This window comes from Rattus rattus, chromosome 5, assembly GCF_011064425.1.
Source record: "Rattus rattus isolate New Zealand chromosome 5, Rrattus_CSIRO_v1, whole genome shotgun sequence".
Lineage (NCBI taxonomy): Eukaryota > Metazoa > Chordata > Mammalia > Rodentia > Muridae > Rattus > Rattus rattus.
This window is the reverse complement of record NC_046158.1, coordinates 4,356,212-4,373,187: the sequence shown is the minus strand read 5'-3', so window position 1 is coordinate 4,373,187 and position 16,976 is coordinate 4,356,212. Positions and strand designations below refer to the sequence as shown.

The following is a 16,976-nucleotide window of genomic DNA, read 5'->3' as shown; positions in this document are numbered from 1 at the left end:
TAAAGGGCCAGCAGCACTAGAGCATACCGTTTGCTTAGAGCTGTGTGGATTCCAAGCCTCCTGGCCTGCTGCCTGGGAATTCAAGCTTGGAACTTTCCAGGGTCTCTCCTGCAGCTAGACCTCAGGGTCTGCAGATGGGTTTCTGAAGCAGGGTCACTGCACGGGTTGGGAGGGGAGGAGTGGGAGGAGCTGGCTGAAGGCGGGGCTGTTTCACCCCAGCAGGGTCCGCGCCAGTTCACTTAGTTATCCCCCTGGTGGGGTGCTGTGCCCTTCTTTGGGGGAAGATGGGTCTCGTTTCACCCCTCGCCTCTGTTCTGCCTTAGGGATCCCTCATCACCCTTCCTCCATCCAGTTCTGGGCTTCACAGGCTGTGATCCAGTGTGGATCCTACACTTGTTAACGCTCTTCCATGTCCCCTGCCCTACACAGGATTCCATGTAGCCCAGGCTAGCCTCCAACTTGCCATGTAGCTTGACCCTCTGATCCTTTTCCTCCCAAGTGCTGGGGTAACAGTTGTGCACCACGATGCCCCGTCTTATAGGATGCTGGGATCAAACTCACAGCTCTGCACACTAGGTGAGCACTCTACCCAGTGAGCCTTTATCACTCTGATCTTTTCTTTTTTACCCACGTGCGTGACTAGACAGCTCTGTACTTCGGGTCTTTCCTGGTTACATGAGGATCCTTGGAGGACAGGAGGCATGGGGGTCACGGCTGCTCCCCCAAAGTCCTGCCCAGGGCCTGGCCTGCTGCGACTGTTAGGTGAGGAACTGTAAAACCTAGGCGTCTTAGTCTCATCCTATCAGGAAGGCATCGCTGCTCCAAGTTTGCAGGGAGGAAACTGAGGCTCAGGGTGGCGAGTTCGGTGACTCAAAGTCAGAAGGAACAAAAAAAACCACTGAGTTTAGTGAGGGATCTTTCGGTGAATTCCAGGCGCTGTCTCTGCTTCTGGGCAGGAGCCACAGCAGACTCCGTCTGGGAAGCGATGGAGCTGGGCCGTCTGAAACCTTGGGGAGTGTTCCCTATCCAGAGTTTTCAGGAATCAACTCGCACCAGCATCTTCCTGAGGGGCCACAGAAGGTGTCCCTCCCGCCCCCCATAGGGTCCCTCCTCTTGGTTCCCAGTCGGGTAGCAGAGGAGGCTTGGACTAGAGACCAGCCCTGCCTCCTCTTTTGTGTTTCCCATGTTGTGTGTACACATGCACGCGTGTGTCCCAAAGAGCAAGAAGGAAGGCTGGGGACATTGCAGCAAGGGGCAGACCATTGAACGTCTTCCCCAGGAACACGTGCGCTGAGCGCCTACCTCATACCGACCAGAACTGTTCAACTGCCAGTCCCAGACACAGGTCCTGCTTGTTGGAGCTCACTGCAGTTGGGAAGGATAGGACCGGACACTCAGCAGTGGCTGAGTCATTTCTCTCTCTTGCCCCCTCCCCAAGGCCACGGTCAGGGCATTTCCGACTGTCTTTTTTCTCATGTGCACATCTGTGGTGGGTTTTAGCTCCCTATGTCCTGAAAGAAAAGCCAAGACGCAGGGACTAGAGAGATGGCTCAGTGGTTAAGAGCACCAACTGCTCTTCCAGAGGTCCTGAGTTCAATTCCCAGCAACCACATGGTGGCTCACAACCATCTGTAATGGGATCTGATGCCCTCTTCTGGTGTGTCTGAAGATAGCTGTAGTGTACTTACATAAATATAATAATAAATCTTTAAAAAAAAAAGCCAAGCTTGGGGTTGGGGATTTAGCTCAGTGGTAGAGCGCTTGCCTAGGAAGCGCAAGGCCCTGGGTTCGGTCCCCAGCTCCGAAAAAAAAGAACCAAAAAAAAAAAAAGCCAAGCTAACTTTCAGAGAAATTAGTCAGTGCATCTGATGTTACACAGTTGGACCTGAACGTGGGTCGGCCAGTGCAAGCAGACTGAGGGCCTTTGCTGTCTGGTATCAGCAAGACCTGGTACTACAGAGTTAGTTTGGGCCAGAGATTCGGTACCCTATGAGCCGCTTGGCATTCCTGTTCTCAAAATCATCACCTTCTAGCAGTGACAAGAGACTGCTGTGGAAAATTCCACACCCAACCTCATGGGAAGGGTTGCAGCAAAAATTCAGTCGCCCTAAAACTCCTGTACAAAACCACCCTCAGGTTGTATATAGAAGGTTTGCAATGGGCTCAGACCTGGGTCTCTTCCCAGGGGATGCTTCATTGGACAAATGCAAACTCCCCAACCCAGAAGAACCTCTAGATCTGTGGAACTTCTGATGTTACTTTGTTTTGTTTTTTTGAGACAAAGTTTCTCTGTGTAGCCCTGGCTGTCCTGGAACTCATTCTGTAGACCAGGCTGGCCTAGAGCTCACAGAGATCCACTTGCCTCTGTTTCCATAGGGATGGGATTAAAGGCGTGCACCACCAATCTGCAGAACTTTTAATAAGGGAGCCTAAACCTGTGTACGAGTTGGATCTCATGTAAGGGAATCAACTCCCAGCATGCACTGGGGGATGTCTCAAACACTCACCTTTTCCATCATGTTCAGGAGTTAGACGGTTCTGGTTCCACCTCCACTGCACTTGGGCAGATGGCTTCACCTTCGGGTGACATAGTTTTCTCCTCTGTGCAGTGGAGAGCCTCGAGTGCTGTCCCCTAGAGTGGTTAAGGCGTGTACTAAAATGAGCGCCAGCCTGGCATGCTGGGAGTATCCCTTGGTCACTTCTTCCTCACACCGCTGCAGGAGTCCTCAAGGCAAAGTGCGTCTTTCTGTAATTTGACTTCAATCCTTTGGGGGAAAAGTTCGGCTTACATAGAAATTAAAAATCACTATAGTTTATAATTTTGCTTCTGAAGTAAGATAAAATCTATAAATGCTAGGGCAGACAGTAACATTTATAGAAATATTTGACCAGAGTACAAACTTTGAACCAAAACTTGCCTCATGTGTGTATATGAGTATATTGCATGTGTGCATGCATGTGTGCGTGTGCACGTGCGTGTGTGCGTGTGTGTGCACATACATTTGCATGTGGTCAGTGATCAGGAATCTTTCTCAGCCCCTCTCCAGCTCACTTTTTGAGACCAGTTCTCTCACTGAGCCTGGAGCTCTCTGATTGGCCAGATCGGTTGTCCAGCTAGCTTCAGGGATCCTCCTGTCTCTACCTCCCCATCGCTGGGATTGTAAGCACACCCAGGTTTTTGTGTGGATCCTGGGAGAATGAGCTAAGTTCTCTTGTCTTCTCAATAGGCACTGATGGAGCCGTCTCTCTACCCCCAAACCTTGCTTTCTTTCTTTTTTTTTTCCTTCTTTTTTTTTTTTCTCCCCCCGGGGCTAGGGACCGAACCCAGGACCTTGCGCTTCCTAGGCAATCGCTCTACCATTGAGCCAAATCCCCAACCCCCAAACCTTGCTTTCGAGTGGGAGTCTCTCAACTCTAGGGTCACCATCAGCCTTCTCTCCTTAGGGAGTCTGTGGAGAGCACCTTGGGGGAGCTCCTCTAGGGGTGAGGCACTGTCCTTTTGAGTACTATTATCCCCTTTGTCAGATGAAGAAACTGAGGCTCAGCAAGAAGGAGCCTAGCGTCCCACAGCAAGGCAAAGCCTGGTTCTTCCGAGAAAGGCTGTGCTGACAGCAAGTGTCCCCTGTGCCCTGCTGGGCAGTCACTCTATACTCGCCATACAGCTGGTGCCTAGAAGATGCTTTCCCCAGCGGGGGCGGGGAGGGAGCTCACAAGCCCTCTCCGTGGGTGTGACCACCCCAGGCTGAGGCTGCTGAACCTGGCTGAGGACATAGGTGGGCTGGCTGCTGATTTCCTTTGTCCTGCCACTGGCTGTGTGATTCGGGTGGCATGCTGTCACCTCCTTGGAGCCGCAGGAGTTTTTTTTTTTTTTTCTTACAATGGACTGGCAGAGAATTCTCTCACCACAGGGCGTGGTGCAGTCCCTGGGCTCTGCCAATGGAAACAGCTGGGGGACTCAGGAGGGTCCGAGGGACTGGGAAGGAAATGGAATTGAACTTGAGATTTGAATGGCTCTGAGCAGCCTGGCATCTGTGCTCCTCCGAGGGCCTGGCTCCTCTCCATGGTAACAGCAGGAAGCTGTCCATGTCGGTGTGTGCTAACACCAGGGCCTGGCCCTGCCAGCTGCATCTCCTACCACCCACCCAGAAGGCAACGAGAGCCCCAGTGCTTTATTCTGACACCACCACTTGTCGCCAGTATAATGACAGCAGTGTCCCTGTGTCCAGTGCTGGGCTTCTGCCACGTGTATTTTCCCATCGGCCTCTGTCAGCTGCCCCATGCCAAGAGGAAGCAAGGCTTGGAGTGGCATGCAAGTACACTGACTGGGGTCTTATAATGACCAGTAGACATGCCCCTTTCTGCACCAAGGCCGTTGGTGGGAGAATGGGTTCTGGTGCTGCGAACTTAGGGGTATGCCTTAGAAGTCAGGGCAAAGCTGGTCCAGTCCGGCCTTCAGGTGCCCTAGACCTGTACTCACATCTGTGGAGGGGGCCTTGTGTTAACCCACTCGCCACATAGGGCAACCAGGCAGCGGGGATGTGCGGGGGGGAAAGAGCTGGGGGTTTGGGTGCGAGCAGCAGAAAAGCCAGACCAGGGGGATTCGGGTCTGCTTAGCCTTTTGGACTTAAATATGGCGTGAGATTCTTGCTTCCGAGCGAGATGGCTTTGTCACGACTGAGCACAGCCGCAGCCTGTGACTCCTGCCCATGTGGAAGCCAGATGCGGACTGGGTCGACGGCCTAGTGTGTGGACAATCCGAAGAGCAGTCTCCACCATCTCTGTGGGCAGAGACGGGGGAGGGGAGGGCTGTTGCACAGAAGGTGCGGTGTGGGGGAGGTAGGCAGGGCCTGTATGTCTTTCTTGTTGACTTGTGGTGTGCCCAGCCCAGAGCCGCCCAGCTGGGCTGGCACGGCGAACATGGGTAGAAATAGAGACTGCCAGCTCAAGGCTGGGCTGTTGCCGCCCCACTCCAGGAGGGACCTGAAGGGGACTGATCCAGGAGCCCTGTTTTGTGTCACGATGAGGGAGGGCCCAGGGATTCTGGGTGGGTCGGCATATGTCTAGGCAGAGTCAGTCTCTGGCCTCTTTTGGGAAAGAGGAACGGGCAGGCCAGGAGCTCTGCTTCTCTCTCTCTGGCAGAGGCGTTGGGTAGTAATCACAGTAGCATTGCTGGCTGGCTGCCAGGCCCTCTGCGTGTGCTGTCATGTTATCTCTGTCTGCTAGGAGCCAGTGATTCCAAGGGCTGTAGCTTAGAGCGGGGCAAGGTCCCTACACACCAGAGCTCTGCCATCTTCCCGTCCCCATGCTGGCCCCCTGCTCCTCTCAGCTCGTGGAGCTGCCACTCTGCCCGCTTGCTTTGCCTGGGAAATGCTTTTACTGGACCAGGGTTACTTGCCAGGGTTGGTCATCTCGTGGCAGGGCTCTAGGGATCTCTGGGATCTTTCCCTGGGGTCAGAGGGGAGCACCAGGGCTAAGATTATACATTGAGTTAGAAGCCTAGGTGGACTGCCAGGATGTCCACCCCTGTGAAGTCCACCCCTGTCTCCATGCAGCTCAGGGAGCTGGAAACCACTGGAGAGCCTCACTAGGAGGGAGAGTTGCATGGATTTTAACCCTCTCTTGCCCAAGTTGCCTCACTTTGAGAATGGGAAAATGAGGCCCAGACAGGATGGGGTGACTGATTTCTCAGGGAGGCTACCTTGCTGTCCCTACTGGGACACACAGCTCCTTGGAGGAATGGGGGCACTGTCGTAAGGTGGAAGGGGGCAGGTTGAGCTGAGTGCAACAGGATAGATCAAGTGTGTCCCCTTTCTCTGAGGAAGCTCTGCCATTCCCATAGTCCTAGTTTGTTTTCTGTTGCTGTGATAAACAGGGAAAACCACCCGCAGAGGAAAGGGTTTATTTTGCCTTAGAGCTCACATCTATTTATCTGTAGCGCAAGAATTCACACAGGGCAGGAACCCAGGAGCTGCTGCTCTAGAGGCCACGGAGGGGTGCTGCTTACTGGCTTGCTCCTTGTGGCTCGCTCAGCCTGCCCTTCCTATACAGCCCAGGACCACCCTGCCCACTGGGCTCTCCCACCTCCATTGTGAATCAAGAAAACGTCCCACAGAGTTGTCCGTAGCGTTTTCTTAACTGAGGTTCCCTCTTCCCCATGATCCTAGTTTTGTGTCAAGTTAGTTTTCCTAATGGGGACAGCCACCTCGAGGAGGGTTGAGGGGAGACCTCCATGCTGAGAGAACCTTAAGGCTAGGAATTTTCTCTACCGTGTAGAACTGACTCAGAATGGGGGTAAGGGAGGGGCAGGCTGTGGAGAACTTTGAGCTTTATCCCTGGATCTAAGAGAAAACCAGAGAACCGTGACCATGGCAGGGGTGTTCGCAGCTGCCAGACCAGTGAATAGGAGAGAGAGATGGAGCAAGGCTGGTTGTGGGGAGGGGTGTGGGGCGCTGATAGGCCACTTTGAGGGCATTTGGAAAGCGCTATGGCTATGGCACTTCCTTGGGCACAGGAAGGCCTGCTGTCCTTCTGGAGGGAGGACTATTTGGTGACCAAAGGCATCAGGATCAAAAGGATTGTCAGGTGTCTGAAGGCCCCAAAGGCCTCCTTTTCTCTCTCTTGTGTGATTCTCCCAAGACCCCCTTGCTAATGTAGTGGACAAGCGTGGGTAACCCAGAGGGTAGTCCTTGTGTCTGGAGACTGAAGCGGGATCTGGATTGGTCACACGGAGACCAGCAGTCTGCCTTCCGTCCTTCCTGCCACAGTAGACAGACACCTCCCCATCCGTGGGGGCTGCCAGCTCCGGCGTTCTGTTCCCACCATGTTTGAGCTGAGCTTCAATCAGGAGAGAGGTATTTTGCTTTAGGGAAATGAAAATCAGACTCAACGTTTATCCTGGGCTCCTGGGATAGGCTCCTGTGTTCACTCTTGGCAGACAAGAGCTGCGAGGAGAGGAGGCGGTGCCTGAAGGAGCTTTGGTCGCTGCTGGCGGTGGGAGGAGGCACTGGGTAGTATGGGCATCTCTACTCAGGCAGGGGCATGAGAGAGCGTCAGCAGGCCTGATGGGTGGCAGTGGCCAGGGGGCTGGGCTTTTCTCTCCCTCTGCAGTTCTCAGCAGGGCCGTAGAGGGACAATGGGAGCCAAGCACCCTCCTTCCTGTGGCTCTGTGCTCCAGCCCCCCTGATTCAGGAGGTTCCTTATGCTGAGAGTTCATATTTGATATTAGAAATGAGGATTCTGGGGTGCAGAGTAAAGTAACCTGCATGTGACCCCAACAGGGTCTTGACCAAGAGGTGCCACACCCCCCAGGATACCGCATACCTGGTGTTCATTGCAAGCCTTGCTCTCAGTGGGGCTTACAGGTTCAGCCACAGGACCGAGTCAGCCAAAACCAGGCATGGTCATACAAAACACACATTAGGGAGTTCTAGCCCCTGTCCCATAGCTGGGCTGGCTCTAAGGACAGGCTCTCTGTGGAGGTCCTGGGGTGCCCAGCTGGGGAGAGAACGTGTCTCCATTGGGTCCTGCAGGTACTAGGCTAAGTGCATTTTCCCTGCAACATCCCTGTGAAACTGCTTTTCCTGTTTGACAGATGCACAGAGCGAGGCTCAGAGACACAAGCTTGCGTTTGGCATGATGTCAGCACTGAAAAGGGCAGGAGGCCTTGGCCTGCATTGTTGACCTGGCTGACACTGGGGTCTTTCCTCACGCTCCCTTGCCGCCTCCACTCTGTACCCACTTGGGCAGATCTCTGACTGGCCGTGTGTGTGGGGTGTTACTGGGGAAAGAGAAGGTCAAGGGCCAGGAAGAGGGACACAGGTCATTTGGTTCCCCGGGGCATAGGACACTCGGGCAGCTTGGGTAGGTTCACTGACTTGGGGTGACGGCAGGGCACTGGGGGCCTACCTGAATGACATCACTGATATTTATCCTCAGCGTCCAGCTTCAGTCTGGAAGGCTGAGCCTAAATCCTGAGCCTTGATCCCTGAGCCTCAGTCTTGAGCCTGGAGCTTGAACCCTGAGCTCTGTACAGGAAGCCTTTGCGCTAAGCCCAGAGCAGAGATGCGTGGAGGGGAGCCCGAGGGGATGGCCTGTTAATTTCACAGTTGGTTGGAGGCGGAGGGTTAGAAGGGGGATGGGACGGAGTTGGGAGCTGCATCCTGAGAAGCTCCCTTTGTGTCTGGTCCCAAGGCTGAGGCAGATCTGCACCCCTAGATTGCTCTTCCCAGGTGCCTGTGGTGATCTGATCCCATGAGCCTAGGACCCCAGGCTGCCTCCTGGTCCCCTCGCTGTGAAGGACACACAGACCGTGATTCTTTCCCTTCAGGTTGTGAGTGTAGCACTGCAGGGGAGGCTTGGCTGAGGATGTGGGCTCATCCCCTGCCCTCTGTCCCCTGCCCCACCCCAACCAGCCTCCCCCTCAGTTTTACTCAACAGCATCACAGCCTTCGCCCCCAAGTTCTTGGGCACAGTTCCCAGGACAGGGGCATGATAGTCAATCCAGCTGCTACCCTTGAATCCTGACAGAGGTCCCACAGCATCTCCTCACCACGGCTCCCCCAGTGCCTCACAGGGATTTCAGCACCTCCCCCTACCCCCGAGATCCCTCCTGACCCCTGACCCCCTGACCCCCACCCCAGTCTGTGTATGAGGGTTACGCTTAACTGACTCTTTTTTTTTTAACCTTTGATCCAATTGATAAGATATAATTGCCTACCTAAACATACAAAGCCCAGTACCATGCATCCCTCGAGAGCATTTGTAACAACCTGTAAAGGTACAGGGTGGAATCTATAGTCAGCTTCCATGTTGTCTCGCCACGGTTTCTCTCTCCTCTCCTCTCTCCTCCTCTTCCCTTCTTAACTGACTCTTCTTTTTAGCCTCTTTGTCAGCATCTTCCTCTGGTGTGTTTGGGCTTCTGTGGCTGTGTCTGGTTTGAGCTGTAGAACTGATGGTCTAGTATCACCTCACATTCCGGATTAGTCCAGTTATGCTTCTTGATTAGACCCAGGCCATGGGGGGTCAGGAGACGGCGTCAGGTCCCACGGAACGAGATAGGGGCAGTTGTGAACTGCGATGTGGGTGCTGGGAACGAAGCTAGGTCCTTTGTAAGAACTCTTAATAGCTGGTCTATTTCTCAAGACCCCGTGACCCCGTGACCCCGAGCAAAGGTAATCAATGAGCCTTCATCTTCGTCATTGCCTTCTGCTGTGCGTGGTTGGGGAACTGAACCACTAGAGCACGCTCAGGGGTGCTGTGGACAGTGTTGCTTACGGCAGGGGCCAGCTAGAGAATCCAGCAGGAACGATGGGGACAACGACGCTGGAAGCCAAGGGCCAGACAGGCGGCTCAGCAGTTAAAGCCCTGGCTGCTCTTCCTGAGGTCCTCATTCAATTCCTGGCACCCACGCGGTGGCTCACGATCACCTGTAACTCTAGTTTCAGAGGACTTGACATCCCCTTCTGACCTGAAACCTGAGCTCCTCCCCCAATGAAAGTAAAAACAAATCTTTTTTCTAAAAAAAGATTTATTTATTTCATGTATGTGAGCACACTGTAGCTGTCTTCAGACACACCGGAAGAGGGCATCAGATCCCATTACAGATGGTTGTGAGCCACCATGTGGTTGCTGGGAATTGAACTCAGGACCTGTGGAAGAGCAGTCAGTGCTCTTAACCTCTGAGCCATCTCTCCAGCCCCCTCAGTGAATCTTGATATAGGTGTCAGGGCACCTCCTCAAAGGGGAGCACAGGAGAGGCTGATACAGGGACGCCCTTGCCGGTGTGTAGCGTGTGCCTCTTTGTTGCTAAGCTTTAAGATGTACAGGCTGTACACATCTCTGATTTGTGGTGGCACAGGCCTGCCTAGCCTCTGTCCAAGCACCCTAGCTGGCAGAAGGGTTGGGTAGGTGGGACCCCCTGACTGCCACCCTCCAGGATCATCTGAGTTTCTAGGAGTTGGGATCTCTAGAAATCTCAGAGGCTGGGGACACTTGGTGACTTCAAATGTCTGATAAAGCTGAGGTAGCTGCTTTAACTGGATAGGACTTTTCTCTTCAATCTCATTTTACGTCCCAGAGGCTTAGCTGCCTGCTGGTCTTCCCCGGTCCTGTGTTAGGGACAGTTCTGCTGAGAGAACAGTAGACCTGAAGCTCTGGACTGAGAGTGGGTAAGGCAGGCCAGAGGCTGAAAGGAGAGGTCCTGGGTGGGCTTTGGAAGATTGTAGGTGGGAAGCTAAGACATCAGGATTCCCCAGGAATGTTTCTCCAGCCTCCTAAGACTTAGCTGAGGTCACCGGTGACCCTGCCATTCAAGCCTTTGCCTCTTCCTCCGGTCATCAGTGGTCCACAAGTCGCTCCTCACTAAGGTCACACAAAGTCAGATAGCTCGTCTCCTCAAGGTTGGAAGAAGCATTCCAATCTGGGCCTGGGAGGGAGGCATCACCCAGCTCTAAGGTTACCAGTGACCTCTGGTAACCTACAGCAACTGAGTAGGCTTGTCTGAACCTTAGTTTCCTCCTTGGGAAGATGGGAGGGGCTGTCCCACCTACCGATGGGATTCTTGTACAGGCAGAGGACAGCAAGCCTGCTTATAGATGAGGACACTAGAGCTCAAAGAGGAGAAGCAGTCTTCCGAGGCATACCCAGCCCATAAACCTTGGACCCGGCCTCGAGCTCAGGTGTTCAGATCTGGTCCTCAGAGGCCGGTCACCCTTGTCTCCACTTCCTACCATCTCCACCCAGAAAACACGGGGGTGGCAGGTCCAGGGCAGTTCAGTGCAGTCTGGCATGGGGTGGGGGTGGGGGGCCGGTTTTTGTTGGCTTGGTATGAACTAGAGTTATCTGGGAAGAGGGAACAGTTGATGAAATAACTCAACAGGTTGGCCTGTGAGCAGATCTACAGACATTTTCTTGATTGACGAGTGGTGGGTGGCACCGCCCCTGAGCAGATGGTCCTGGGTGGCATAAGAAAGCAAGCAGAGAAACCTTGGAGAGCAAGCCAGTGAGCAGCATTCCTCTGTGGTCTCTGCTTCAGTTCCTGCCTCCAGGTTCCTGCCTGAGTTTCTGCCCTGACTTCCCTCTTTGATGGACTGTAAACTGTGTGATGAAACAAACCCTTTCCTCCCCGGATTGCTTGCTTTTGGTCAGCATTTTATCACAGCAACAGAAAAGGAATTAGAGCAACAGCTGGGTTGTCTCAGTCTCCTCCCCTCTGCATCCCCTGGCCTCACCTGCTACCTTGTAACCTCTGCCAGAGTCTGCTCTTGGAAATGTAGCTGCACTCCTGCTCTGGCCTTGCAGGGGCGGGGCCCCACTCTATTAGCTGACTGCTCAGAGTAAACCATTCTGCAGGATCCCCACGGGCTGCTGGGAAGTGTGCAGGTGAGGAGGCAGGAAGGCCACCAGCCCACCCAGGCTTCTGACCCTAGGTCCCAAGACTTCAGGTCCGAAGCCCCAACTGCTGCATTCCAGGTCTCTTGTGCCTCACTATGCTCGCCCACCTGGAGCCAGGCTAGAGATTGCTCTCTGGAGACTGCTGGGGGCTATGGCTGAGTCACAGCACAGATGGGGCCTAGCAGATGCTACGTTTGAGTTTGTTTGGAACACTTGTTGTAGCGGGGTCTCCCTGAGTCTGCCACGTTTCAACCCCTTCCCTGGGGAGGTGTCCCAGCTCCTTTCTCACCTGCTGCCTGACAAGGAGCATCGAGTACCATTCACTCACTGTCACCATGCTGAGCTCCTCTGAGGGCCACAATGAGGAGCCAGGGCTCTGTGCTTCTGTTAGGACAGAGTTCCCAGGCAGGTACTGTTTGGAGAAACTGAGGCACAGAGAGCCCAGCAATCTCTCTCATGGTCACCCAGGGAGAGAGCTTGTGGTCTTGAAGGTTTTTTGGGTTTTGTTTATTTGTTTGTTTGTTTGTTTTGTTTTCGAGACAGGGTCTCACTCTGTAGACCTGTAGTCTGAGTTTAAATTCACAGAGATCCCCCTGCCTTTGCCTCCCCATTGCTGGGACTAAAGGTGAGTGCCTAGCCTCGAAGGTTTGTTGTTTGCATTTGTCGATGTGTTGGAAAGCGTGGTTTGGTTTCAGCTCAAACTTTCGATTCAATACTTTGAAGAAAAGAAAAGAAAAGAAAAGAAAAGAAAAGAAAAGAAAAAAAAAACCCATTCACTCTACGGTTCGGTAGACTTGTCAGTTTGGGTTTGGCATGAGCATTAGCCCTACGTGAGGATCCTTTCAGCTGCCATATCTGGTCATATCTTGAGAGTAAAGACCTGGACGGCCACTGAGAGGGCTGTCGGTAGGGCAGTGAGGAGGTCTGGCTTCCAGAGAGTTGGTCCTCAAGAGAGTCCTTGCCCATCCCAGGCCCGGAAGCAACACCCACTCTGAGAAAAGACGTAGATCAGGCTGGCTTGGAGCTCACAGAGATCTGCCTGACTCTGCCTCCCAAGTTCTGGGATTAAGGCTTGTGGTCACCACACCTGGCTGAATGAATGTACCTTAAGTTACTTTCTGAGCAGGGAACCCAGGTTTCTGAAGGTGTTTTGGAGGTGCCCCTTCATAGCAGCAGCAGACAGTGGGCCCTGGGGAAGGGCCCTGTCTTCTCCTATCATTCCCTGTTCACTAGGGGTGTATGTTCTTACTCAGAGCAGGCTGACTGTCGTGTGGTGTGTGGGGCAGACTGCCGTGGGGAAGGCGGGGAAGGCGGGGAAGGCGGTAGGAGGGAGCCCCGCCTCTGCAATGGCTGTGTCCTGGGACTGCCATCTAACCTCTGGTCTTCTCTTCTCTTGCAGTCACTGAAAAGGAAGTACAGCAGTGGTGAGTAGAGGAAGCGCCTGTGTGCTGGGGCGGCATGGCTGCCGGGGTGGGCGTGGCTGCTTGGTGGGCGTGGCTGCGGGTGGGTGTGGCTGCTCGGTGGGCGTGGCTGCGGGTGGGTGTGGCTGGGACAGATCAATATCTACTGTCCTGTGGGGCTGTGCAGTGTCCATTGAACAGGTTGGGGAAGGGTAGTGATTTTTTCCCTAACTCTGTGTGTGTGTGTGTGTGTGTGTGTGTGTGTGTGTGTGTGTGTGTGTGTGTGTGTGTGTGTTTTTGCGGCAGTGTGTGTGTGTGCGCACTATGGATGTTGGGGAATCAAGCCCTGCTCCTCTACAACAGCAGTTAAATACTTAACTGCTGAGCAATCTCTGCGGCCATCTCTCTGGATGTTTGAGACAGAATCTCACCATGTAGCCTAGGCTGGCCTGAAACTCTCTGTAGCCCAGGCTGGCCTAGGACTCACAGAGATCCACCTGCCTCTCCCTCCCAAGTTCTGAGAGGAAAAGGCATGTACTGCCACCACCTGGCCAACTTGTTTTTTGAGACAAGGTCCCTCACTGCTACCTAAGGGCTCTCCAACTTGACTAGGCTGGCTGTCCAGATTGCTCTAGAGAGCCCCGTCTCTGCTTCCTCAATATCTCCAGTGCTGGGATTGTAAATGCATGCTACCACATTGAGCTTTTCACAGGGGTGCTGGGGATCCGAACTCAGGTTTTCATGTCTACCTTACTGACTGTGCTGTCTACCCAGCCCCACTTTGTGGCATTCATTAAGACTCCAGCTGGAGGCTGGAGAGATGGCTCAGTGGTTAAGAGCACTGACTGCCCTTCCAGGGGACTTGGGTTAGAATCCCAGCACCCACATCTTGTCTGTAACTTCAGTTCCAACATGCTTTTCTGGGCACCAGGTGCACATACAAGCAGGCAAAATCACGGAAAACAAAACCAAAAGGATCCAATGGGCTGACCGAAGACCCTGCCGGCCACCAGGATGAGACACAAGTCGGGAGATACCTGGCTGTGTACACTGGCTTCATCACTAAGCCACACTGGGCCGTGTGACATCTCGTCTCCACTTTGGGACTCATTTGCCTCATTTAAATCCTAAATGAATCTGTTTCAGTGATGACGTCTTTAATCCCAGCACTCAGGAAGGCAGAGGCAGGCCAATCTCTAAGTTCGATGCCAGCCTGGTCTACAGAGCGAGTTCCAGGATAGCCAGGGCTATAAAGAAACCTTGGGGCAGGGAGCGGGGTGGGGGGTGGGGCGTGGGGGGAGAGAGAGAGAGAGAGAGAGAGAGAGAGAGAGAGAGAGAGAATAAATATGAGATGAAGGTGGGCAGCTCCAATCTTTCTGACATTCTGTGTTGAGAAAGATTCTGAAGAGGTATGTCACAGAGCAAACAGAAAATGTAGCAGTGAGGAATTAGTGAGATCTGTGATGAACTAGTAATGCCTGCTCTGGGCCCTGAGGGAAGAGAACAGGTAGTGTGTGCCACCGAGCAATATGAAGCAGATGGGAGAGGCTCTCACTGTAAGGCCAATCCCAGGAGGAGAAAGGAGATGAACTTGGGGACTTTTACGTTTGAGGGGAACAGAGCCCAGATCCTCCAGGGCTACTCCTAAACTTGCACATCAGATTCCATGCTGCAGAAAGGGCAGACCCGTGGCTCTGCTAACTGTGCTGGCTCCCACTGAAGATCTGGCTAGGTGGGCAGAGCCAGAACCATGAGCCTGCAGGCTTTGGCAAGGGAGTGGAGGTGTGGAGAGAAGCTGACCCGTGAGGGGCTGATCCATCTCTGGTTATTTCGTATGTAGTCACTTCCTTCAGGAACAGTTCATTTCTAGGTCTGCCTGCTTCCTTTGTCCTACCCCAATGCTGTCTCCCTAGCTTTTTTTCCTGCATGGACATCTCCCTGCCTCCTATGGGCGGCCCCTGGGCTCTCTGGTGCAAGCATGGCAGATGGTAGGCTATGCTTGTGCTTATGAGTTCCCTTGCTGGTCCAGCCCTGCTGAGCTCTCCTGAAGCTGGGTTTCCTCCAGTTTGCCTCCTTTCCGGGGGCTTCCTGACTTTTGCTTGATTTAGGCTTGCCCCTGCGGGAAGCACCTACTATGTGCAGGCAGCAGTGGGTCACACATTGTGGCGCTCTGATCAGTCTCTAGTGTTGTGAGACGTTATAGAAGTGTTACCACACAAGACAAGCCCATTGGTTATCACTGGATAACCGAAAACTCCTTTTATGGCTTGAGACTTTCTCTAATATCCTGCCGGGTTAGAGGTTAAATCGTGGACCTCCCACACCTGTCCTGCCAATGCCCAGGTCTCGTTCACATCTTTTTCCTGTTCTTACTAGCCTCAAACTTGGGGACCCCTCCATTGTGGTCACTGTCTCCCTGCATCCCATCCCTCAGCCAATGTCAGGGGAGCTGACCCTGGAGCCAGATGCTCTGGTCTCTTGAAACCTTTAGTGCACACATCTAACACTGCTGTTCAGGGTTCCCAAGTGATGCTGTGCCTGACACACAGAGAGTGCTAGAGGAACCAAGACTAGAACTCAGGGCCTGGGTTGCAAGGACACTGGGTGTGGGGGATGCCTTCCTGTGTCCCAGGCTCTCTAATCTTAGATCCAACCCAGTGTCCACAGAGCTGACCTCATCCTTGTGGGTGGTCAGAAGCACAACAGGGGCTGGCTGAGGAAACCACAGGGGCTAAAGTTTGCAGTGCCTTGACGGTGACAGGGACATCAAGCTGAATGAAAGCAACATGGTGTCCCAGCTGCTCAAATCCAAGTATGCGGAGGAGAAAGGAGCGAGTGAGGTGGAAGGCGGTAGGATCGTGGATTGTGGCTGTCCTCTCCCCTGTACTGTAGGGTGGGCCCAGGAGGGCTATCTGCAAGCATCTCGGCAGGGCCAGCTGGACCGCCCCACATGGCTGCAGTTAGGAGCCAGGTACCCTCGTGTCCCCAGGGCTTCTGTAGACAGGTGCTATCCTAACACTGAGTGCCCTTCAGGGAGTCCTGAATTCTAGAAGTAGCCTCATCTTACAGATAAAGAGATCGGCTTGGAGAGGTGGAGGCACTCTAGGTCGCACAGCTTTGTGTGTGTGTGTGTGTGTGTGTGTGTGTGTGTGTTTGTGCGTGCCGTGGCAGAGGTCGTAGTTTGGGTCTAGCTTGTTTCTCCTTCATGCTCCGATGATTACTGGCTCATGTATGCTGGCTTCTTGCTGTGAGGGGCCCATGAAGCCAGGGGGAAGGAAAAGGGAGGAGAGACCCTCCTCCTCCAGGGAGCTGTGGGGAGGTAGGGGTGGGCCCAGGCAGGGAGGCTTTTGAAGAGATGACAAAAGGAACAATCCCCTGAGGCGGCCTCCATGCACCCCTTGAAGCTGCACCCCTCCCTGCTCCTCTCCCAGCTGTGGCAGCGGTGTCCGCACCATATCTACCCATTTAGCTACGTACCATCCAGATCCTGCTCCCTGGGAAGCAGATGCTGCCTTAATAATGGTGGCATGAGGGGATGGGAACAGTTTTCCAAGGACAAGTTTCTCCAGATATCTTAGCTGGCTAGGCTATGTGGGAGATAGGAAACCAAGCCTAAGTGGCCTTGCTGGGATCTCTCCGTCATGGCATTCCCCCTTGCGTCCGTCCCTTGCCTCTGCTGCATACGCACACCCCATTGGGAGTGACTCATGTGACAGTCACAGCGCTTAGGATTTTGTGAGGTGACAGGTTCCCTGCCCCAGACTTAAGGATGCAGTTGTCACCTCTGGGGCGTCTTTTCACATTCTCACCTCCACCCCTAAGAACTGGTCCCCAAAACAGACTGGCCACATCCCAAGCACAGTGTCACATGGCTGGAACACTCCTGTCCTGGATTTTGCACACTAGACTTGGGTAGAAGGTAGCAGGGTCAAGCCAGGTTTGCATGAGAAGCCAGACCCCTGCTTAAGAAAAACTGAAGCTGAGATTCGGGGAGCAGCTCACTCAGCAGAGTAAGAACCAGAGCTCAGCTTCCCAGAATCCACGTAGAGAGCTAGGAGCAGGCTTGAGGTCTGGTGGAGTGGTTATGAGCACTCCTTGCTTTTGCAGAAGACCAGGGTTCGGTTCCCAGCGCTCACACAGTGGCAAACAACTCATTCCTGGGAAATCTGTGATGTCCTCTGGTTT

At 53.7% G+C, this 16,976-nt stretch overlaps 1 protein-coding gene across 1 annotated transcript in view; it reads left to right on the top strand.

Annotated features, from left to right (window-relative positions):
- The window catches only part of Ncs1 (neuronal calcium sensor 1), a 50,083-nt gene that overhangs the window by 14,576 nt on the left and 18,531 nt on the right, over window positions 1–16,976 (top strand). The window contains exon 2 of the mRNA XM_032902813.1: window positions 12,791–12,815. Coding sequence (XP_032758704.1) covers window positions 12,791–12,815 — 25 coding nt within the window. The remainder of the gene's footprint in view (window positions 1–12,790; window positions 12,816–16,976) is intronic.